A 24,802-nucleotide genomic window follows, 5' to 3' on the forward strand; every position below is an offset into this window, starting at 1 on the left:
CAAAGAGTGCTGAGAATGGTGAAGTTTATTGAAACACATCTTTAAATATACCGAGGGTAATATGGTTTCTTACATCCTACATGGGTGGGGATGGGGGTTATGGGTTCTTATGTTGGGAAATTTTAATCTTGCAAATTACCTAGTGTCATTGTACGTGAGTTTATTTTATTTATTTATTAAATTTGTTTGTTGCCCATCTTGCTGAGAGGTGACTCTGAGCAGATTACAACAATTAGGAGTTAGGTTGCCATATATACTTATTTAATAAATAAATAATATATTTAATAAATAAAATCACTGGTAGAATTGAACATTCTTACTTGTCATGAAATGTTCTGGGGATGTACATTTGGAAAGTCTAATGTATTTCCCTTGAACTCTTGCTTCTAAAAGAAAGCTGACAGAAATCGTGCAAAGGATTTGCCTATAATAAAGTGAACATGTGTTTCAGTAACTTATTTTAGGCTCCATTTGCTAATCCTAAGTTGACAGTTTCAGGCCGTTCTTTTCTGAACTTAGTACAAAATGTAAATATAGCTAATTTTATTTCAATAGTTACTAACCGCAAGCCATATCGAGAGTATCATGTGGAAGTATTGGGCGATCCATCTGAAAAAGCCTGGGTGATGGGAAAATGTATTGTGATTTTTGAAGGAAGACATCAGTTTGAAGAACTACCTATCCTTCGGAAAAGAGGGAAACAGAAAGAGAAAGATTACAGGCACAAGGTAAATCTCTTGTTCTCATGCATGTACTGTGTTTAGGATTCTTGCTGAATTGTAACGCGTAAGTAAGGATCCAGCCAAAAGGAACTATTATTGAAAGAAGCATAGATTGCAGTTGGAATGAAATCACTTGCATAAATACCTCATTAAAATTAGTAGGATGTCAGTTTTGATTATGGCCATAACATTTTCAAGCTGTAATGATTGATATAAATTGAGACTTGAAACTTGTTAGTAATGTTGTATGTATTGGTATATTCACAGAGCTGCCTAAAATGGATTAGAAAATGGCATTTTTTTCATTTTCTTTTTTAATAACAGAGTAGAACTGATAATTTTGAGAAGAAGTCACAATATTTCTAACGATGAAGCATTTGCCTTGGAAGTGCAGGTATAGGATAAGATGACCAGGATGGGGCTTATTTTAGAATAATGAGTCCAGTAAAAACTCGTCTATTTCTGGTTCCTAGCCCTGCATTCCTTTTTCCAGTCCAGAAGTGGTAGTATTAACTGTTTCACTTGAAGTACTCCAGGCTGACCAATGGAATTCTTAACAATTCCATTAGGCTTCATTTAGGATCAGTATTTGTCAAGTTATCTGAATGTAACAATGCTGCTCAAATCTGAGTTGTATATTTTGTTATACATTGCAAATAAACTTTGTGAAGGAAAGTTTGATAATCTCTTAGTGTGATACTGTCATTTGCATATAAGTATTTATTTTCTAACTTCCTCTTGTCTTGTCTTCATTCATTTTTAAGGTTCCTAAGAAATTAATGGCTAAATGGGAAATCAGTGTCGGCCTTACTACTGAATATCTTAAGCAGAATGGCATGAAACAATGTATCCGGACTTCCAGCAAATTGGAGAGAGTTCATTTAATGGGATCATGTAAAAATAATTCCTTAAACGAGCAGAGCAGGCATCTGAATGGATATTTGAAACCATTAGCATTTGATTCTAAACATTTGTCCCATGATAAAGGGAAAATATTCACTAAATCACAAATGAGGAAGAACTCTGATGCAAGGAAGGGGAATAGAATTAAGAAATGTAACATTAAGAGAGAGTGTGAAGGGGAAGTGCCAATGAGCAAAGTTAAAAATACAATTTCTGAAAACATGCCAGATAAGCAGGCATCTCATGAACTTTGCAGAGCAGCAGAAAGCCTTATAGGTTCCAAATGTACAGTGGAAAACTATTTGCTCTCTTCTTTTGGAGAAAGACAATTTGAAAATAAATCTAAGAAAGCAGAATATGATGTCTCTCAAAGAGACTGCCAACTTGAACCCCACAAAATAGATTTGAAGAAAATGAAAATCCCCTCAGGCTTCATGTCCAGTTCAACACAACATCAGCCATATTCTGGAACTGAGGGTGGAAATGAGATAAAAAAAGAAATGGACTCTGATGGTATCTGTGATCTAGAGCCTCTTGACCAAAGTATTGCAGCAGCATATAGAGATCTAAAAATTTGTGACTCTATAAACAAAGGAGGAAAGGAACTGTCTTTGGGACAGAGAAGCATTAAACGTCCTGTACCTCTCTCCAAAAGTAGTAGTAGAAATCAGAAACCTCTGGAAGGCTCTTTAGATAGGAATGCCAATGTTGAAGCAGGAGGCGAGCAATTCCAGCAGCCATCCTTTGAAGCTGAGAGGAAGGCATCTGCTTACAGGAAGGACAATCTTACCATGGTAGATAAGCACACTACACTCCAAAGTAAAGGGCTTACAAGTCACATGGATATTGAACAGCTTCAATTCAGAACTATAAAATGCAAACACAAAGGATCTACTGCCGCCACCACCGAATCATCTCTTAAGAAAGATGAATGTATCCCTGACTGCTGCTTTTCTACTACCAAAGGTGCTCCTGGGTTTCAACTAGATATACCTGCCAAAAGTGGGAAGCTTGATGGCTCTAAACTGCCAAACAGCACCAGAGAGAAATCTCATGACTCTGCTGAAATAGAAACAGCTGTTGTGAAACATGTACTTTCTGAGCTGAAAGAGCTGTCCTATAGGTCCATGAATGATAAAGCTAAAGACTGTGGGCCGCCTAAGACTGCGGTGCCCTTGCTCTTTTCATCTGTCTCTGGGCAAAATCACTTGCCTATTGAGCCTGATTACAAATTCAGCACCTTATTAATGATGTTGAAAGATATGCATGACAGTAAGACAAAAGAGAAACAGATCATGACTTCGCAGAACATTGTGTCCTACAGAAGTTCTAGCAATGGAGAAAGTGCTGGAAGTAATACTCCGAGTGATTTGACACCTTTGACTACAATGGGAGCAACTCCTAAAATAGAAAAAAATCAAGAAAGTGCTCAAGAACCAGAATGTCTTAAACCCAAAGAAGGTCAGTCCTCTTTTTCACATGATATCACAACCAAGTTGATCAATCCTGGTGCTAAAAAAAGGGAACTCACAAATACGGCTGTTGCTGATACACACTGCACCGCAAGGTGCAGCTATCCAAAATCTAAGCAACTATCTAAACTAATAGTTAACACAACATCAAAGAGCAAATCATTAAAACATTTATTCAGTGCAGCAAAGAGAGTGTCCCACCAGCATAGAGCTACCCTAAGCTCTGTTGCTAGATCTCTAGACAAAACCCAGGAAGATTTTGCAAGGAAAGTACCTTGGGAGTTGATCCAACATTCTCCTGGTGAAGACTCTTCGAGTTCCTCTGATGGCAGTTTAGTTCATGTAAAAATGAAGTCAGAATCTGGTAAAAAGAAAGAGAGCTACAGGCCCTTTGAAAATGGGGAGTGCCTAGAGTTGGAAACGGGACGGAATAGAGAAGGCTCCATGGGGGATGAGTCTAAAGATGTAAGCCACGTAGCACCCAAAAAGCGATGGAAGCGTTTTAACCAAAGCAGTTCTAAAGCTGGTAAGCACATCAGTAGCTCTAGGGAAACAGGAGGGAAATATTTTGGTCATCTTTGGTACTGAATGAAACAATTTTGATTGAGTGGAGATCTCCTTGCTTTTCATGGTGATTAAATAAGACCCCTAAACAAGCAAAGTTTGTGAAAACCTTTTAGCTGAGTAATGTTTTCTTGTTTATAATAAGAACTGCAAGTGGGTTGTTTGATTTCCTATAGCTACAGGTGGAATTTACTGTGAAATCTTGTAGATAAAAAAATCATTTTAAAAAGGTGGGCTAGAACTTGGTTCTTTGACATCTTATTTTCCAGGATAATTCTGTTTGTTAATACAAGGATCATGTAGTAAAATGTGTGCCTGTACCTGTTGTTTGAAGTGGTACAGCTGTCAAATTACTTATTGTCTCATTTGTAGGTTGTGAGAACTAAAGTGTTGCAAAGATATAGAAGCAAGCTACCTTTGATAGGAGAGAAAATCTTAGAGGAGAATAGCCCGGCATATATTATGTTGTATTGAATTATTTGAACACTTCTCCTCTTTTGAGGTTAATTTAGGCTTCTAGTTTTTAGAAGTCAAATCAACAACTGTCCAAATAAGAAAAGAAATAAATGTAGGTTTGTTTGTTTGTTTACTTTGCAAAAGGATATTATTTTCAAATGAAACTGCTGTGGAATCAAGCCCAGCTGTACTATAAGCAATTCAAAATGGCAGGAATTTTAGTGTGTCTCTTGTAAATGTTAAGAAGTGTAAGATGTAGAATGTACTGTATTAGGCCTACTGAATCTGGACTGCACATACCCAGATGACAATATAGGCAATTATTCTGAATCTCTTGGCTGCTATCTAGTGTTACCTCAATTTTTGCAGCCCAGGGATAATACGCCTAGTCTGTATCATTTCAATCCATGGACTGTATTAAGTGTTCACTTATATCATTCATGTCCAGCCTTGGGATTGCCTGTTATGCTGTACCCCAAAGCTTAAATAGTTGCTTGAGTTCTGCCAGACTATAATAATCAAAATGACAGAAGTATTATTTAATGCATGATAAATTAATTTATTAACTATAGTTTATATGAATATCTTTACTTGAAGAACCTCTGCAAATAGGCAAACAGAACTGAAAACATTGGGCTGAACTACAGCTCTCCTCTTCTCATATAGTAGCATGTATTTTATGTTCTGCTTTGTATTTTAACTGAGGCAGCATTGAAAAGAATATCTCCACCGGAGGTTAAAATATTCCCATTTCAGTAACGGGTCATGTGGAGGTAGGTTGAGATCTGAAGGTGCAGAAAGCAGGATAAAGGTCAGTTTATAGTTTGATAGTGCCATAGATATTAAGTTGTACCTTCTTTATATATGAAATGTATATTCACACATATGTGCTTGTATGAATAAGGTTAGGAGTTAATAGGCTGCTATCATAAACTGCATCTCTACCTGCTGTTTTATAAAAAGTAAATTAAACACACACTTAATTAGGTTGCTCCCAAAAATGACCTCAGATTTAGTCTTGTAATTCTACTTCATGTTGAAAATAGACCTTGCGATATGCATTGCAAGATATATTTGATTTAAAATTTCAACATATAGGCCATTGTTTTAGTAAACAAGATAATATTGCAAGTAGCTGATCCTGTCTAACAATAAGTTTCTGCACTTTTTACCTAATGTAGTGTTTGGAGGTAGCTACTTGCACATTATATTGGTTTTGTGGGCTCAGCATTAATTACAGTACTAGTAGATTTCTAGGTGAATTAAGAGTTGATTTTAACTTGTAAAGTCCATATAGCCTGGGACTTGGATACCTGCAGAATCAACTACTTCATATGGAGGCTATTGATCCAGTGTGCACATTCCATGTAGGAACCTTAAAGGGAGACAGGAGAATTTCAATGCTTCTAAGATGGTTGAAAGGTTCTCCATAGTCTGTGAGGTTGACCTTTGCTGAGAAGTCTAAAATGGTAAAGAGGGATACAATTTCCCCCAACCAGATTCCTTTGCAGATCATCCCATGAAGCTGAGACCTGAATTCTGACTGAAAGGAATTAGATAATCCAATTTGTCTGGGATACTTTGCAGTTGAAGTACTATCATAACCTTCCCCAGAATTGGGACATTTGAAAATGGATAACAGTTTTCTAACATGGCAAAATCAAGGGAGGGCTTCTTCGTGAGCAGGGGCACTTTTTCAAGGAGAACAATACTAATCTTCCACCAACCTTGGCTTTACCTTCCTGACACAGCTGATAACCCCTTACCTTCTTCCTGAAGGGACCAGGACAGGCAGGATTTGTAGGTTGTGAGAACTAAGTGTTGCAAAGATATAGAAGCAAGCTACCTTTGATAGGAGAGAAAATCTTAGAAGAGAATAACCCGGCATATATTATGTTGTATTGAATTCTTCGAACACTTCTCCTCTTTTGAGGTTAATTTAGGTGTCTAGTTTTTAGAAGTCAAATCAACAACTGTCCAAATAAGAAAAGACCTTCCCCAGAATTGGGACATTTGAAAATGGACAACAGTTTTCTAACATGGCAAAATCAAGGGAAGGCTTCTTCGTGAGCAGGGGCACTTTTTCAAGGCTTTATCTTCCTGACACAGCTGATAACCCCTTACCTTCTTCCTGAAGGGACCAAGACAGGCAGGATTCTTATTCACATGTGGGAGAACTGATACTCTCCACTTCCCCAGAGTGCTCAGAATGAAATGAACTATAGATAACATTGCAAGATGCTTACCTCTGTTAACCCCCATTGATTCTATCCTTTTGGCATCTAGTTTTAAGTGAGTTTAATTTTATAGGCAAAATGTTTTGAGCTTGTGGGCAGTTTTTCTCCACTCTTGCTAGACAAAAGGAAGTGGATCATCCTGAACAATACTGCTGGGACCCAGTCAGCCAGCACAATAAAGACAAATAAGAATACTTCACCACACTTAATCACTATAGTATTGACTCAAATATGAGCTTGTACCAGGTTTATTTAAGCCCACTTCTATGTTTCTTCACCAATGGCCCTGGTGTTTCATTTCCCAGAACTTCATAGTAAATTACTGGGTACCTTGGGATGAATGAACAGGGAGAGAGAGCACTCAAAAGCCATCTTATCAAGCACCATGCTCGGTTGAAATCCATGCAAATCCGTAAAATGTTAAGGGTTCTCCTTCTCTGCAGAATTTTTAGGTGATGACTAACATTAGGTAAGTGATCTAGCCATGGCAAATACTACCAGTCCCATCCTCAAGCATAGATTACTAGCAGCTGCTCCAAGGTGAATACTTAATATGATGGGTGACTGCTTACATATAATACAATAGCAGAGTTGGAAGGGACCTTGTCTTCTAGTCCAACCCCCTACCTAGGTAGGAAACCCTATACCGTTCCAGACAAATGGCTATCCAACATCTTCTTAAAGACTTCCAGTGTTGGGGCATTCACAACTTCTGGAGGCAAGCTGTTCCACTGATCAGACATTTATGTTAATGCAAATATTCTCAACTGTTTTATTTATGTCGCCACTACATCATCATCAAAAGCGTTTACCCTATAAGGTAGAGTTCAGTAGCATGGCCATTGTGGATACCATAGCATATGAGATTCTGGCCAGGTGTGAAAGTAACTCCAAAAAGGCAAACTTGAAGACAGGATGATAAAGCTACTGGCTGAATCCTATTTGTTTTCCAGACTTGTGGGACTAAAGAAGATGAGGATGGAATCCTCTCTGAAGAAGTAAAATTGATGTTTAGAGGGCAAAGCAGGGGTGAAATTCAGCAGGTTCTGACAGGTTCTGGAGAACCGGTAGCGGAAATTTTGAATAGTTCAGAGAAACGGCAAATACCACCTCTGACTGGCTCCAGAGTGGGGAGGGAATGGGATTTTTGCCCTGGAGTGGGGTGGGAATGGAGATTTTGCAGTATCCTTCCCCTGACACAGCCACAGAACTGGTAGTAAAAAAAATTGAATTTCACCACTGGGGCAAAGATACATAAAAATAATTTAAAAAAGTGTTTGCAATGATGATGAAGAAGACAATGGTGATATTTTACAATGGAAGATTCTATCCCACCTCCATTGTTCCTTTTTGAAGTCTGTGAAGCTGTTTCTCTCTCCTCTCAGTTGTAAATGCAGAGAAGAAGCGCCTTAGAAAACCAAGTAAGAGGCTTCTAGAATATGCGGAAGAATATGATCACATATTTGCATCAAAGAAGAAAAAAAAGAGTCAGGAATCATTTCAAAAGGTGGGTGTTGAATCAAACGAGGAATTTATGAAAAATGGGGAAAACTTTTTATGGTTAAAAATTAGGACTAGAATTCAAAATAGGAGTAAATGTATAGAGTGGGGAGAAGCAATTTCTTCTTTTGACTATAGTTTTTGTTTAATGTGTGAATATACAGGTAGTCATTTGGTGACTGTCTCGTTTAGTGACTATTCACAGGACAATAATGAAAAAATAACTTTACAACCAGTCCTTGCATTTAACAACTTTTGCAGGTCTGTAAAACAAAAGCTGAAGTAAGATAAGATCACTCTTGGCTTCACTTAGTGATGGCTTTGCTTAACAACTGAATTGGTGATCCCAATTGCACTAAACAAGGACTCTCTCTAGTAGGAATGAGGAAGGATGGATGGTAAATAACAAGTGACACAAACACCCCCAAATATTTGACTCCTCCTATAAAGGAAGTTTTTTTAAAACAACTATAAACAACTTCTATATCATGTTTGTTTCCTACGAAGGAATAGGATTTGAGTATATCACCAATCAGAAAATTGTTCTCAGAAGCATTACAGTACTTGCCAATCTATTTTGAGTACATCAAGTTTAATCTCTAAACTACAGTCAGATTACTGTTGTTCTTTAAATTATAATTAGGGATGAGAGGAATACATTTGGTCATGAATGACTAAGTATTAATTAGTTGTTTTAATATCTCTGTTTTTTCCCCAATACATAACTTTTTAAAATCATCATTAAAAATAATAAAATAAACCAATTGTAGTTTTGAAATTATGCATCTTATTTTTTTAAAGCATGTATCTTAAGGAACATAGGGATTTGCTTCTGCAAATTAGCATCACCATGATTCTTTTTTTCCTTCATTCTTAGAAATGGCTCTCCATGATCCAAAGCCATCAACTTATTGCTTTCCTCATTCCCACTTAATGGTTATTGTGGACAGAGAAGAAAGTTGGAGAAACCGCTAGCCTAACGATACTGTATCATGGGGTGTAATTTATAGGGGGAGAGAAGGAATATTAGTTATGGAAGTACCAAGTAGTGGCAATACTGTGCCTTTCTTATTTCTCATTTTAATCTTATGTTGTTGTTGTTTTAAAAAAAGAAGAGTTTATTGTATACCTGCATAACTGCTTCCACTAGTAGAGCCAAAATAAAGCATTATTTTCATTGACTATTATCTAAAATATGCTGAAATATGGTAATCTCTTATGTAACTTTGCTCATGATTAGCAGTGATTCCTGCTCTGACCACTATCTCTTTGTTGGTCACTGCTAATAGACTAGTTCTCTGGAGAAGTCTGAAACCAAACAGAAAAGCAGCATTGAGAAACAAGCATGTAGTAAACCTCTTGAGCAGAAGCCCTTGGACTCCGTTTCATCCTCTTCTTCATCAAAAGAATCTCCTCCTGTCCTTGAAGCCGAGCGTCCTCTGTCAGAGGAGTCTGATGTCCAGTCCAGGGAACCCAGATTAGAAATGCCAGTTTTGACGTTATCTTCAGCAGACGGGTTGGAATCTGTTGCCTCTGCTCCAGATTCTCACGCACAGGGAGAAGAACCAATAGTCAAACCAGGTATCAAGATACGTTTTCTGTGTAACTCCATTTGGAAACCTAAGATATTGCATGCAGTATTTATTGGATGGATTTCATTTATACCTTGCCTTTACACCCAGGCAAATACTGAAGTAGCATAATTTAAACAAACAAAAAAAAAATCCCATCTCAGGTTGAAATCAACATTAAAACAGGTACCATAAACATTTAAAAATTAAAGGTTTCGAGAAAGAGAAACTTTTATAAATTGTGTAAATTATTCTCTTGGAAGCATTCCACTTCACAATTTTATTTGTTCAAAAATATTACTCATGTATATAATTCTGGGTGCCTCAATGTTTATAAGCTGTTTAACTCTGACAAAGTGCATAAACACAATTTTCAGACTTGTACCTTATAAAGTAAAATATCAGTTTATAACAGGGTTTTTTTGGTAATGTTTTGAGAATTACATTAGCTACTAGGTGAACATTTCAAAACATTTTAATGTGAATATGGAATGCATTCTGCTTTATTGTTTCCAGGCATTTCTGTTCAACTAAGCCTAAGAAAATCACTGTAGTACTCTTACATTTTCTAACTTGCTAGTTAGACTAGTTATGGTAAAACAACAACCTGTTAAGAAGACCATGAATCCAGCCAGATCTGTAATTTTTCATGTTTGACTTGGCTTTAGTTTTTCTTACATCTCGTCTTTTTCCAAGAGCCATTAATCCACAGATAAAGATCCTTTAGGTCATGGGTGTCAGTATAGTGGTTTACCACTGTATAGGAGGGATCCCTAAACTTTTTGCCATTACACATCGCTTTAGCATAATCTTAATGTATACAAGTCCCCATGAAATCCAAACACCAAAATGAACACAAATTAACAATGAAAACAATGCAATGAGATTTATTTACAATGAATTTATTATTGGAGTGTTTTTTCCATTCAATCCTGTCCAATTCTGAGAGGCTGCCTGAGCCTGCAGTTTTCTTGGCAAGGTTTTTCAGAAGTAGTTTGCCATTGTCTTTTTCCTAGGGCTGAGAGGAAGTGGCTCTCCAAGGTCATACATGGTAGAAGAGGATTTACATCCAATTCTCTGCAGCCCAAGGGCATTAACCGATTCATTGCTGGAACTGGACCTTGCATAATAGAACCTTGCTCACAAGTGGATTGTACAAGTGGAAATACTGCCATTTTTACTTGTTTTAGATTTTATAATAGAGAAACAGGAAAGCATGGGGATTGGGCTTCAAGGAGTTCATTCACCAGTAATTACTAGAGTTGCAGCTGCAGTTGAATAATTTGGGATATTTTATTTATTCTTGTTTTTCTTCCTTCTGTTATGAAGAAGCTTAATAAATCATGCCATTGTTCTTAGTTGTTTGATGCTGCTTTTTTTAATCCTGTGAAGTCACCATTTTATACATATATTTTTCTTGTAGGAAGCTTTGAGAGTAAACGCCAGCGAAAGCCAACAAAAAAGCTCTTAGAATCCAATGATTTGGATACAACATTTATACCAAAGAGAGAGTGGACCTCTATAAAGAAGGTAAGTTGATATTTCTTTCAGCTTAAAAATAATTCTTAAAATATTATCATTTACTCTGAAAATCAGTTACTTTCAAAACCTGGTTATGTGACCAGGCTTGGGGCTTCCATGGAACCAGAGAGTTCTGTAGATGGCTCCATTGTTAAGGAGGTGTTTTTTATTCTCCTTCACTTATCTTTTTAGTTGTTATGGTATTTATTATAGTTGCTTTTATACCTGTACTTGCTCTTTTCTATGTTCTGTTGTAAGCTATTGTGCATAACCCATAGTTGCCTTATGCACCTATATAAATTTGATCAATCAATAAAATTCCTTGTTTGCGACCCTGTAATCCCTTAATTAGGAATAGAGTTGGGGCGACTGGATGGAACTGAGCCTGATGCCCTTCCTGATGCCACACAGAGTGTGCAGCAGATATAGCTATTGCACTTAGACTTATATAATAATAATAATAATAATAATAATAATAATAATAATAATAATAATAATAATAATAATAATAATAATAATAATAATAATAATAATAATAATAATTTTATTTGATTAGCCGCAACCCTCTCCCGAAGGACTCGGGGCGGCGTACAATCAAAACGGATAAAAATACACATAAGACAAACATATATACAAAAGAACAGAGACATATACGCATGTGCATGGAGGAGGATTGACTTATAAGTGAAAGACAGTTAAAAATACAATTTAAAATCCCCTTAAATAAAATTACTAAATTAAAAAACCCATCAGGAGCGTTACGAAGTTATGGTTAGCCAGGCCAGCTATTTGGAAAAGGTGGGTCTTGAGCTTGACACGGAAGGAGCGGAGGTCAGTAGTGGTCCTAATATCCGGGGGGAGGTCATTCCACAGGGCTGGGCCCGCCACAGAGAAGGCTCTGCTCCTAGGCGCCGCCCCATGGCACTGTCTGGTGGACGGCACCTGGAGAAGTCCCTCTCTGTGCGAGCGGATGGGTCGTAGGGATGTATGGGGCAGAATACGATCCCGCAGGTAACTAGGTCCTGAGCCATGGAGCGCTTTAAAGATTGTAATCAAAACCTTGAAACGCACTCGATAGACCACAGGAAGCCAGTGCAGCTCGCGCAGGAGAGGTGTCACATGGGAGTACTTACAGCCCTCTCTAAGCGGTTTACAGAGTCAGCCTATTGCCCCCAACAATCTGGGTCCTCATTTTACCCACCTAGGAAGGGTGGAAGGCTGAGTCAACCGCCTGGTGAGCTTTGAACCGCCAAATTGCAGGCAGCTGGCAGTCAGCAGAAGTACAGTAGCTGCAGTACTGCACTCTAACCACTACGCCACTGAGGCTCATATTTTCTTTGTGCCCTAGGAGAGAAATATATGCCACTACCTAAGATTGAACTCTCAATCTTTTGAGTGAGAGCCGAGAGTCTTCATCACTAGACCACCATGCCACTCAAAAAAAATTATAACTAAATAAATTACAGAAGTATGACATTTTAGACAGCATATGTTTAATTAACGCATAAGAGCAGAGGGGAAAAAATCCATGCAATGTATTTCAGAAGATAATCTATAACATTCCCATTGCATATTCTTTAAAACACATATGTATACACAGACAGAGGTTATATTATGACATGGTGTCTGAATTGTGAACTATTTGGTAAAGAAACCTGGATTGGAACTGAACTGTTTCGTGAATTGTGCCCACTCTTAGTCAGATATCAGTGATTGGGCATTCACAATGAAATCTTGAGTCCAGAGGGGAGGGGTGTGAGTTGAAAAAGCATCCCAGAAAGGACCATTCCTAGTTTTCGGGTGAGAGTAAAAGTAAGGGAGGGAAGAGATACTTTTAGTATGGAATTGTTGGTGCTCTTTGAACTTGGATGCTTGCTGGCAGAAATTTCAGTGCTAGAAGAAAGTGGGGTATTGCTCTGTTATATATATATACTGCTAGACAGTGGCTTTCCCTGTCAATGTTAGTGTGGGTGCTATTTTCTTTTTGGTAGTGCCTTGATTAGGCTCTTCTTTGCTCCTTGTTTTTCTAAGTTGCTAGTTCCTTGATTAGGGCATTTTTACTGCTTGATTATTTGTCTGGTGTTACTCCTGATGTTAATACCTGTTTATCTGGATATTGATTGGGGAGATATTCTGATCTGAGTTTTCTTTTTAGTTTTTAAATGGTGTGTAATATTGTTTATTTCTATGTGCCTGTTGACCAAATAACAAGCTTCCAGGAATTCTGTCATGTTTTTGGATTTACCTTGGTCTGGAAGGCTGACAATTTCCCTGTTGAAACCATTGTTGAGTCTATCTATATGTTGTAAGATTAAGGAACTTTTATTGTGTCTTCTTACTGCTAGTTGATATTCATGGATGCACTCTGCTAGTGTTCTGCCTATCTTTCCTGCATAGTGATTATTACAGTTCTTTTACTGTTGTATGTTGAACAGGTAGTCCTCTACTTATGACCACAACTGGGACTGGAATCTCGGTCATTGAGCATAGTGGTCATTTAGCCCATGTGACTGAATTACTCTGATCGGCTGCAGGAATGGAGCTAGGATTTTCAGGGTCTGACCTTTCAATATTTGGGAAATTAATAATACATTGTATATTCATGGCATCTCACTCCTGTCCAGCCTCACTCCTGCATCTTTCTCATTTAAAAAAATGTGTAACGTGTCAACTGGAACTGTATTTTTAGACAAACTTAGTAAAAATATGTCCTTGTAGAACAATGTATATTCATGTTCTAAATTATCAATGGTGCTTATCCACAGTGTTCTGAGGCTGGTCCTTTGGATACTGAAATGCCTGAATTTTATTCCACATCTCGGCTTTCAAATGCTGTCGAAGGTAAGAAATGCATATATAAGTAAATAATATTAAAGTGAGCCAGGGTTTGGGATTGCATCTCAGAATCCATCATCTATGGTGAACGTAAGTATCTTCATATGAACCAAGTATAAAAGCTCAATAAAAAGAACTATATTTTTATCTCATTAGACTGAACTGATTTAAATGAAATATTGGGTCTACCTGGAATTCCTCAAGAACATTCTGAGGAATAATTCAGGAACATTCAAAAACATGAACAGAGGAAGAATATGAATAGAAGTCATCCTGAGAAGAAGGTTGTGTGAGAATTAGAAGTCTTCTTTGACTTAACTTTGAGAGATTCAGTTCCAACTGGACTATTTTTGGTTATGTTCTAAAGGATGAGACATCCATAGTCAATTGGGGTGATTCCTTAATTCTGATATGTAGTTTTCAAAGAGATTCTTAAACCACTGCATTTATCTAGACGTAAACTGTCTGCATTAAAAGCGAACATGCCCTACAAAGGAAGAATAGGTAGGAAAAATATAATTCCACATTTGCTTGATTATTTGCATTCATACATAGAAATGATTAGGAATTCTCATGTTCTCTCTCCTTCCAGCAAAAACAGTAAGGAGGAGGAGGAGAAAGATGATGGAAGGACAGTTGCATTAAGAATGGAAGCAGAAAAAAGAAACATCAAAATACTATAGAGATGATGGGGAAAAGAGGTTACTAGGCAGAGAAGAGGTCTGCTAAAAGAGTTAAATTTTCCAAGCAAATAGTGTGTACCAAGCAATGACTGGTCTTCAAAGTCACATCTTTTCAGCAGCATTATTTGTAACTTCTATCCATTTGCTTATTTAAAACACTCCCCCCCCCCTATTGTTCTCTGAATACAAAGATCAGTTTTTAGGTAATTACTTGGACCCAACTAATTCACAGATAAATTATTTGTTGCACAATGGTTCTACAGAATAAGTAGGGTGTGCTGTTTGCAAATGGACAGACTCATTTTTCAAACTGCTAAAACCAAAATATGGAATACACATACATTGCCATTACACTGTCTATATAGTCAATGAAGGGGAATCAAAATTTGTAGAAGTTTTTGCTCCATTAACAGAAGGTGCCCACGGTTGGGTTATGGTATTCAGTTCTGAGGACCAGGGATGCCAGAATTGTATTGTGGGGAAGTTAATTCCATACAGTTCCAGGTGTGTGGTCTTCCTTGCTGCAGCTCCTGAAAAGGTTCCTGGGAAACAGAGGAAGAGAAAGCGTCAGCGACGCAGCTTGGCAGCAACTCCCTGTAAAAAAGAAAAGAGTGACAATACCCAGGAGGAAACTCCGAACACAGAGGTACTGCTAAACTTTGTATGAAGTGACTTTGCAACTTTGATTGCTTTTCCATTGAGGAATAAACGTTATATTTATAACAACAACACATAAGAAGGGACATTTTAATAAATACTGTTTTGCCAACAAATATTTCCCTGCTAAAGTAGATACTTGTTTTAAAAATCCTAATCATGTTAATTTTAAAAGATATTGTTGAGAGTCACATGACCAAGGTAAGCTAGGGGTTTTGGGGTAATTTTGTTCTGAAATTTGAGTGGCGTCTAATAATAGTATCTGTTGTTGTTCAGTCACTGAGTTACATCCAATTCTTTGCAACCCCATGGATCACAAAAAGCCACACACACACACACGGTCTTCCACTGTCTTTCGCAGTTTGCCCAAACTCATGTTTGTTGTGTTGACGACACTTTCTAACCATCTCATCCTCTGCTGTTCCCTTCTCCCTTTCCCTTCAATCTCTCCCAACCTCAGAGTCTTTTCCAATGAGTCCTCTCTTCTGGTAGACTCGAGGGAGGGGCGACTCATGGGATATTCTCACAGCCTGATTGGTCCAAAGACTGAGGGAATTCCTTTTAACATCCTCCTTTCCCTGTTGGCTCCCAGTTCCTCTCAGTCTTTTGGTCCAAGTACTGTGTTTTTTGGGTTCCCAGAGAGAGTAAGTAAAATATTAAAGTTGAGTTTAATCCGACCATTGGCAATTCTAAATTCCAACCTTTCTGAGCTGCTTCTTGCAGGGACGGGTCCTCAATCCCGCAGCAAGCCCGGGAAAGGCTAATTGGCTTCTCACCTTTTTTCCTGAGTAAGTTAGGAGCTCGAACCGATCCCTGGCACAGCGGGGGTGTTGGGCTCCATTTCTGTAGCTCTGCGGGAAAGGCTGCCAGTGGGAGACGCTGATCGGCCAGCGGATGATCCAATTAACGTGTGAGTGGAGGCGGCCATTTTTTTCTGGCTCTGTTCCCTGAACTTGCATCGCGGCCAGATTTGGGTCGACAAGTTCTGACCCGGGCAGCCCGCTAGTATTTCCCCAAGGCCCTTACACCGGCTGGTGAACCTGGGCGATAATGCCTGAGACACGTGAGTGGCATCGATGGCGGAAAGCAGGCAGACCACTTCACAGGCCCCAGGGAGGGCTCAGCTGGTGGCCGAGGAAGGAGAGATGATTGGTCGCAGAATGAGGGCAGCAGCTGCGAGGCCCTCAGCAGCCCAACGCTCTTCCAGGGCAACTCAGAAAGATGAAAGCCGGTGTCAGGGCCCTGGAGAAGAGGATTGCTAGGGCGGAACAGCAAGACTAATAAACCCTCTTCTCCTGGCAGATCCAGATCACCCCTAAGGCCTGAATCTCATCAATCGGCCTCTCCCCCCAGGGGGTTTAGCCCTTCTTCTCCCTCTCTCTCCCCCACAGGTGTACACAGACAAACCGGCCTAGAGATTTCTTCTTCCCCTCCTATCTTGCCTCAACGGCCGGGGGAAGTGGTCGGGGATCCTTTGGAGGGTTCATCCCGGGATTTCCTTCCCCACTATGCTTTAGCTCCGCAGGGTGCTGCTTCAGCCCAATTGGAGGATGAATTTGAGGATCTTGAACTGCTCCCTGAGAGCATTAAGAGAGTGATTTCCTCAGCTATTTCTAAAGGTGTGGTCTGCGGTATCCTTGAGGGATCATCAGTCACCTGGAACATCTAGATCCCAGGTTTCCCACCAGGCCAGGGGTCCCTCAGCCCAGGGATTCCATTCGAGGCCTGCCTCTCCCTTTGTTGTTAGTGAGGGTTCAGTGATAGGGACAACCCCCATCAGGACATGTGGTTTTCAGAGGACGAAGAGACTGTCCTCCGAGACCCTCCGGCCTTCCCCAATCTCTTTGCCCCTCCAATGTTTAAACTATTGTTACAGAAGGCCAGAAAGACCACTAAGGTCAGGACAGGAGATCCTGCCATTCCTCCACCTAGAGACCCTAACTTGGTTATGTTTTCCAATACAGCGACCAATAAGGAGGAGGTCCCAGCTCCTGCCCTCTTTTTGGAGGTGGTCAGAGATCAGTGGGATTGACCTTCCACCTTTCCCAACCCGGGCAGTAACGACTGCTAGTTTTACAACATGGAGCAGGCCTTCTCTCAGACCCAACTGCCCATTGTAGACACTCCTATGGCCACTCTGGCCAATGCTTCTTCAGTTGTATCAGGGGATGGGGCTGATAAGTTGAAACCGGAAGACAAGCAGGCAGAGCTTACACTGGATAAGAACTTCAACGCCTCTGCGTGGGCAGTTAAGTAGGCTGCAGCTGCTTCTTATTTCAACCGATCAGCAGTCATGTGGCTCCGTCAGTTGCAGGATCACATCCCTGTTCAGGACGAGCGCCTCCATCAGGACATTATTGCTGCCACCCAGTTTTCAGCAGATGCAACCCTGAATGCAGTCAAATATTCGTCCCGGGCTCTGGGTACCTCAGTGACTTCCAGGCAGTTGCTCTGGTTACGTAACTGGCAAATTGACAGTAAGTCCAAGTGGAGCCTGGCGGCTGCCCCATTCACTGGACCCAACCTATTCAGTGACTGTTTGGAGCCGATTCTCATAGAGAATAAGGATAAGAAAAAAGGCTCTACCCTCCAACTCCAAAAAGACGGACAACTGTCCGCCCTCTTACCGTAGACAGGTCTTCAGAGTCCCAGAGCAGGAGTATGATCAGCAGAGATACACCTCATATAGGTCTGATAGGCAGTTCCAGAGACCCTACTATCAGGACAGGGGCAGGTATCAGAGCCAGTGCAAGCAGCCCTTTCGTGGTGGGGGAGGCCGCCCCTTCCGCAAAGGGAAATGACTCCAATCCGGAGTTTCCCATAGGAGGCCGCCTGGAACTCTTTGTGGATCAGTGGGACCGTGTCACGTCAGATGCCTGGGTGAGGGCCACGGTCAGGAATGGACTCCGGCTGGAGTTCCTCTCCAGGCCCCCGACCTTCTTCAAAACCTTTCCACCATTGCGGGATCCAGAGTGCTGTCGGCTGATGTCTCTAGCCTTACAACATCTGCAAGACATCAGGGCAGTAGAACCGGTCCCGGAGATGGAACATGGGTGGGTCACTACTCCAACCTGTTTATAGTTCCGAAGAACTCGGGGGTCTGGAGAGCCATACTGAACCTCAAAAGCCTCAATCGGTACCTGGTGTACAGATGATTCAAAATGTCATCTCTCAAGTCCATCCTGCAAGGCATCAGGCGGAGGGACTATCTAGCGTCAGTGGATCTGACAGAGGCCTACCTCCACATCCCCATCCTTCCCGCCCATCGCAGGTTCCTCTGTTTTTCCCACAACGGGCTCCACTTTCAGTACAGGGCTCTTCCCTTTGGGTTAGCTTTGGCCCCACGCACATTCATGAAGGTCCTGGCGGCACTGGCGGCTCACCTCCGATTGGTCCCAGTGAGACTTCAATGCTACCTAGACAATGTGTTTGTGCAAGCACAATCCCAGCCCCAAGCCGTTCACAACCTCGAGCTTACTATTCGAATCCTACAGACCCTAGGGGTTTTGGTCAACTTCCTCAAGAGCCATCTCTCACCCGCCACAAGGATTCTCCACCTGGGGATGATGATAGACTCCTTAGAGGGCAGGGTCCGACTATCCTCAGAATGGCTAGTCAATCTGTAGGCCCTGGCAAGGCAGGTGCGGGCAAGATGGTCCATTTCCATCCTGACCTTGTCCCGCCTACTGGGCAAGATGGTGTCATGCATAGGAATCATCCCTTGGGCACGGCTTCATTCCCGAACTCTGCAGTGGGCCCTCATCCCCTTTCAGCGACAGCGCATGAGCAACTCTCCGCGACTCATCCATCTGCCGGCGGACGTGTGTCTTTCACTGCGATGGTGGATGTTCCCAGCTCTGCAGCGCTGCTCAGAGATTTGGGAGCCGGAGCGGGTGACCATCACTACTGACGCGAGCCTCTTTGGTTGGGGAGCACTCATGGACTCCAGGATAGCTCAAGGTCGCTGGACCCGGTCGTGCCCAAGGGATGATTCCTTTGCCACAATATAAACTGGTTGGAGCTGAAGGCTACCTGACTGGCATTGCAGCTATTCAAGAGTTCGATAGAGGGCCGGCACATCCTGCTGATGACGGACAATTTGGTTGCAAAGGCTCACATAAACCATCAAGGGGGGACTCTTTCCAGAGCCCTGGGGCTGGAGGCGCTAAAGCTCAGTTCCTGGGTGGAGAGACACCTGGCATCAGTGGTGTCGGAGCACATCTTGGGTGTGGCCAATCACTAGGCCGATTGGCTGAGCCACACGACTGGACCATGGGGAGTGGCAGATTCTACCCGAACTATTTCAGAAGATCTGCCTGAGCTTCGGCAACCCGCTGGTGGATCTGTTCGCAACCCTGTCGAACCCTCAGCTCCCGAGATTCTTCTCTTGGTTCCCGTCTCGGGCCGCAGAAGGGACAGATGTCCTCTGGAGTAGGTGGCTTCCCGGCCCATTGTACGCCTTTCCCTCGTTCCCTCTGATTCCAGGGAACCTGAGAAAGTTGGTGGTAGAAAGGGCAGACATCATCCTGATAGCGCCCCATTGGCCCAGGAGGCCTTGGTTTGCGGACCTCATCCAGCTGTCCATTTGTCCCCCGTGGAGGATTTCCCCAGGAGGAGCTCTCCCTGCACCAGGGGGTATTAGTCCACCGGAAGCCCCACTGGCTCCACCTGGCGCTTGAGTGGAGCCTCCTGAGGAGCGCCAATCTGTCCACCAGAGTCACAGCAACCATTGAGGCTTCCAGATGCCCCTCTACCATGCGGATTTATAATTTCACGTGGGCGGCGTTTGTCAAATAGTGCAGCCCACTTCGGATAGGTCCCACTGAGGCTTTGGTGGCCCAGGTTCTGGAATTTTTCCAGAGGGGTTTGGACAGGGGTCTTTCCCATAACACCCTGCGATGTCAGGTGGCCGCCCTAGCTTTGGCTTTCCCAGGGGAGGGTAATTCGTCCCTCACTCACCACCTCCTGATCAAGAGCTTTTTGAGGGGGGGGGGCGCTAATTTAAGGCCCACTCTGGTTCATAGGTTTCCAATGTGGGACCACCCACTAGTTCTTAGGGCCTTGACGGGAGCTCCCTTTGAACCTTTGCGCACTATCCACCTTAGGTTCTTGTCCCTGAAGGTGGTGTTCCTGGTTGCCATAACTTTGGCCAGGCGCATTTCCAAGCTGGGCGCTCTGTCTTCCAAGGACAAACTCTGCCAGTTCCACCAGGATAGGGTGGTTCTACGATTAGACCCCACATTTGTCCCAAAGGTCAATTTGCCCTTCCACCGGGTGCAATTTTTCTAATTTTTGTCCGGATCCATTCCATGAGAGGGAGCGCCTATGGCACAGACTGGATGTGCGTCACGCCTTACGCATCTATCTAAGGCGCACGTCTGCCTTTCGTAGGTCTGAGGCTCTGTTCATTTTCTTCCAACCGGGCTCCCTAGGGGCCAGATTTTCCTTTGCCACCATTGGCAGGTGATTGCAACAGGCCATTTCCTTGGCCTATGAAGCCTCAGGCTGTCCCCCCCCCTTTGGGGAACACAGGCCACTCCACTAGGAGTGCAGCCACTACGGCGGCGTGGGCCTCGAGGACCCCGTTCAAAGACATCTGTCGGGTGGCCGCTTGGTCTTCTCCGACACTGTTTATCTGCCACTACCGGCTGGATGCCTTCGCATCGGCCGAAGCCTCCTTTGGGTGTAGGGTTCTACAGCAGGTAGCGACCGCCCCTCCCCCCAAATCCTAGTGGGTTCCCTCCCAGGGACTGGAGCTTGGGTATGTCCCATGAGTCACCCCTTCCTCGAGTCTACCGGAAAAAGAAAGTTGGTCCTTACCTGAATGTTTCTTTTCGGTAGACAAGAGGGAGGGGTGACATCCTGCCCCATTATAGGTAGAGTTAGTCAGTCGGGGTGAGGCGCGGGGTGTGGATTTGCCCTTGTTGTGTCTGTTTTGTGTTTCGGCGGCGTTTAAGCCATGCAACTTCGAGGAACTGGGAGCCAACAGGGAAAGAAGGGTGTTTAATAATAATAATAATAATAATAATAATAATAATAATAATAATAATAATAATAATAATAATAATAATGATAATAATGATAATAATGATAATAATGATAATAATGATAATAATGATAATAATGATAATAATAATAATAATAATAATAATAATAATAATAATAATAATAATAATAATAATAATAATAATAATTTTATTTGATTAGCCGCAACCCTCTCCCGAAGGACTCGGGGCGGCGTACAATCAAAACGGATAAAAATACACATAAGACAAACATATATACAAAAAGAACAGAGACATATACATATGTGCATGGAGGAGGATTGACTTATAAGTGAAAGACAGTTAAAAATACAATTTAAAATCCCCTTAGATAAAATTACTAAATTAAAAAACCCAGTCTGGTCCCTCAGTCTTTGGACCAATCAGGCTGTGAGAATGCCACTGAGTTGCCCCTCCCTCTCGTCTATCGAAAAGAAACGTTCAGGTAAGGACCAACATTCTTTCTCATTTGCTGGCCAAAATATTTGACTTTCAGCTTTAGTACCTGTCCTTCCAAAGAACAGTCAGGATGGATTTCCTATAGGATTGTCTGATTTGATCTCCTTGCAGTCCAAGAGACTTTCAAGATTCTTTTCAGTGGCTCAGTTTTTTTACTATCATATCTATCATTTACTAATCATATACTTTATAAAATATTTTCCCCCTCTTTTATTCTCCGAATGGTTGTTTTCATTTACTTGGTTTTATTTTTAAAATGAAAATGTTCAGATGAGTGGAAGAATTAAACTCATTTATTAAACTTTCGTGTGTGTAATGGCCAGTGGAACATCTGGAAACCACTGGGGATATATTAAATATGGGATGGGATTGTTCAAAATCTCTATTTTTCTTCTTTTTAAAGGGTGACAGATCTCATGGAATAGCTGGAAGCCCTAAGGAAACTACTGAGGAAGGTTCTGAAAATGATCCTGGGTTGCCTTCATCCAAAAAGATGCAGGGGGAACGAGGTGGAGGAGCTGCTCTCAAGGAGAATGTGTGTCAGGTAGTAGCCTCCAATATTTGTCCTAACACAGTAACTGTAAGGATGGCTTGAAACAATTAGACAACCAGAAACACTTTACGTTCTTCCATTCTTTAGAGAGAGTTTGTATAGTGACTGCTTTTGTTCGCATTGCTCTTTTCCTCCCCTAAGTACACTTTTACAAACAAAACTTATTTGTACTTGGCAAACTGCCCAGAATTATTTCAAGTCATCATAATCATCATCATTATTCTCCACGTGATCTTTTATTCTTGAAAGTTGCTTTGTTGCTTTCAGCTTCCCTTACAAGCTTGTTCCGTTGGCATGTTAGTGTTTCTAATGTTCTTTCTGCCTTTCCTGATTATCTCCTTGCTGATTTCTCCTCTTCTGTTTCTCCTATGTCTTGCTACTTTTAACTCCCAACTGAGTTAAAAGCTCCCTATGAATTCATAATGATTTCTTAAGCTTCCCATTCCCCCCCCCCCTCATGGAATAGTGTGCAGTAGTACTTCCAGAATCACTTTTGAGAAAGACCGAACCTTTCTGCGCTGTCTTTGATCTAAGGATTTCTGTCGATGAGATCCATTTTACTGCTACTGAGTTGTTCATTATTGAGTACCTGCATATCCCTCTTGGTCTCAATACACGGCATCATGCTATTTTCTGGGATCCCTGGTAAGTTTCAGTTTAAAGCTCTCCAGATGTGGGTTGCAAAGTGATTTCCAAACACTTTCTTCCCCATTCATACGTGGGTCAGCTTACCAGAGTCCTTTACCTTGGAAGTATCAAAATTGCTTCCATTCCATACTATCTGCATTACAGTTTGAGGTGAAGAAAACACCCGTTTCTTCATTCCCTTCACTCAATCTATCAGTATTTCATAGCACCTTGTGGTGTCTTCAAGGCTCTGACAGGTTGTATCATGTGTTCTTATATAAATCATTTAGGAAGGGCTATTTTTCAGCAGGTGTACAGGTAATCCTCGGCATACAACCGTAATGGAACCTGTCCATCACAGTCATATGTCACGATAGTCAAAAGGCAGTTTGCCCATACTGTAAAATGCAATCGTGTGATTGCAGGATGCTGCAAATTGCTGTAAATGTGAGCTGGTTGCTGGATACCCAAAATATGGTCACCATCGGTGAGGAGATGTTGCAACTTCAGAATTAGGTCGTAAGATCCCTTGGGAGGTCTCTTATAACTTTGAATGATCACTAAGTGACCAGTCATAAGTCAAGGACTTATAAAAATTTTGGGGAACTGTTTCATTATTTCTCCTCTTTCAATAAGCTGTTTCTGGGAGTCTCCTTGATGCTGCAGTCCCAGCATCTATTTCCTGTGCCTGATTTAAAAGTTCTCCATCTTCCCTGATAACCCAAGTGATAGATAATTTGTCCTTCTCTTCCAGAGGAGCAGTCAGCTTACACTTATAGCATGTACGTGTCTTCAAGGGGGGGAAAAAACCCCAAATATGACACATCCCCTGCAGGTCACGAGAGCAGGTTCCTCACCGTCTCGGTTCCAATAATCCACAAAAAATCTCAAAAGTTGGTTTCTGAGTAACTGGCTTCCTTGTATGTCCTATGAAGATGCCCTACCTATACCCGCAGCAAACAGAATTCCAGCTACACCCCAACTTTACTCGGGAAACATTAAGCAAGCAAACACAGGAACATCCAGGAAGCAGCCAGCAGCAGAAGCCGCAATCAATCCACCAGTCTCTCCAGTTTTTCCACTTTTCCCTTCCCTCTTTTCTGCCTCTTTCCTCCTCTCTTTTGAATTCCTCTGCCTAATAACGGTCTGCTCTTCTTATTTATTTGCTTAGTGACCTCTCTGTTTGGGAACTAGCTCCCTTATGTTTCAGTGTATAAGATGTTTTCCTATTGACTTTATGGTAGATAGGAAATGCATGTAAACACATTTGCCAGGGGAAAGGGGGTAGAGGAATTGAGCTAAATTTTGCCTTGTAGGATGAACTTAAATTTAACTTTTAAATTGCTTATATTTCTACAAAAGAATCTGTATACTTAAGGAAAAAAAAGTATTGTTGAATGTTTCCAAATGAAGTTTCAACTGGGGTTTTGTATATTATTATTGTACGTACAAAAAAAAATCAGCTTATGGTGACATACTGTTCATTTACATGCAGATCTGTGAAAAGCCAGGTGAATTGTTGCTGTGTGAAGCTCAGTGCTGTGGTGCTTTCCACCTGCAGTGCCTCGGGCTCTCAGAAATGCCGAAGGGCAAGTTTATCTGCACTGAGTGTTCCACAGGTACAGTACTGGGTGGATGGAAAGAACTTACTATCAAGTGGTGCTGTCTGTCAGCTTGGCAGCCTTCGAAAAAGGGTTGGACCAATTAATGGAAAGCATGGGGAACAATGGCTTTAGCCTTGATGGCATTGTGACTGCCCCTGAAGAACATCTGCTGGAGGCTACTGAGCTTCCTTGTAAAGTTGGCTGTCCACTATGACAACAGCTGCTGGACTAGATAGTCCATTGGTCTAATCCAGCAGGGCATTGCTTAGGTTCTTACTTAGGTAAGTGCTTGAACTTGTTGCAAACAAGTGGTTTTCCTATGGGGAACGGATGGCCTTGTGGTCGGCTGGTTTAGAAGATATCTGAGCTCTTTTGAGACCTTCTCTCTGGATGA

General features: G+C 41.5%; 1 protein-coding gene across 12 annotated transcripts in view; it reads left to right on the forward strand.

Annotated features, from left to right (window-relative positions):
* NSD1 (nuclear receptor binding SET domain protein 1) overlaps nucleotides 1-24,802 on the forward strand; it is a 77,843-nt gene that overhangs the window by 37,963 nt on the left and 15,078 nt on the right. For 10 of the 12 annotated variants that reach the window (XM_081939558.1, XM_081939559.1, XM_081939549.1 and 7 more), the window contains 9 exons: nucleotides 556-728; nucleotides 1,487-3,623; nucleotides 7,740-7,861; nucleotides 9,144-9,435; nucleotides 10,849-10,955; nucleotides 13,712-13,787; nucleotides 14,992-15,110; nucleotides 22,028-22,168; nucleotides 24,300-24,423. In XM_081939558.1, coding sequence (XP_081795684.1) covers nucleotides 556-728; nucleotides 1,487-3,623; nucleotides 7,740-7,861; nucleotides 9,144-9,435; nucleotides 10,849-10,955; nucleotides 13,712-13,787; nucleotides 14,992-15,110; nucleotides 22,028-22,168; nucleotides 24,300-24,423 — 3,291 coding nt within the window. The remainder of the gene's footprint in view (nucleotides 1-555; nucleotides 729-1,486; nucleotides 3,624-7,739; nucleotides 7,862-9,143; nucleotides 9,436-10,848; nucleotides 10,956-13,711; nucleotides 13,788-14,991; nucleotides 15,111-22,027; nucleotides 22,169-24,299; nucleotides 24,424-24,802) is intronic. The other 2 variants (XM_081939560.1, XM_081939550.1) reach the window with 1 other exon arrangement.

Source organism: Natrix helvetica, assembly GCF_964273705.1.
Source record: "Natrix helvetica genome assembly, chromosome: 1".
Classification (NCBI taxonomy): Eukaryota; Metazoa; Chordata; class Lepidosauria; order Squamata; family Natricidae; genus Natrix; species Natrix helvetica.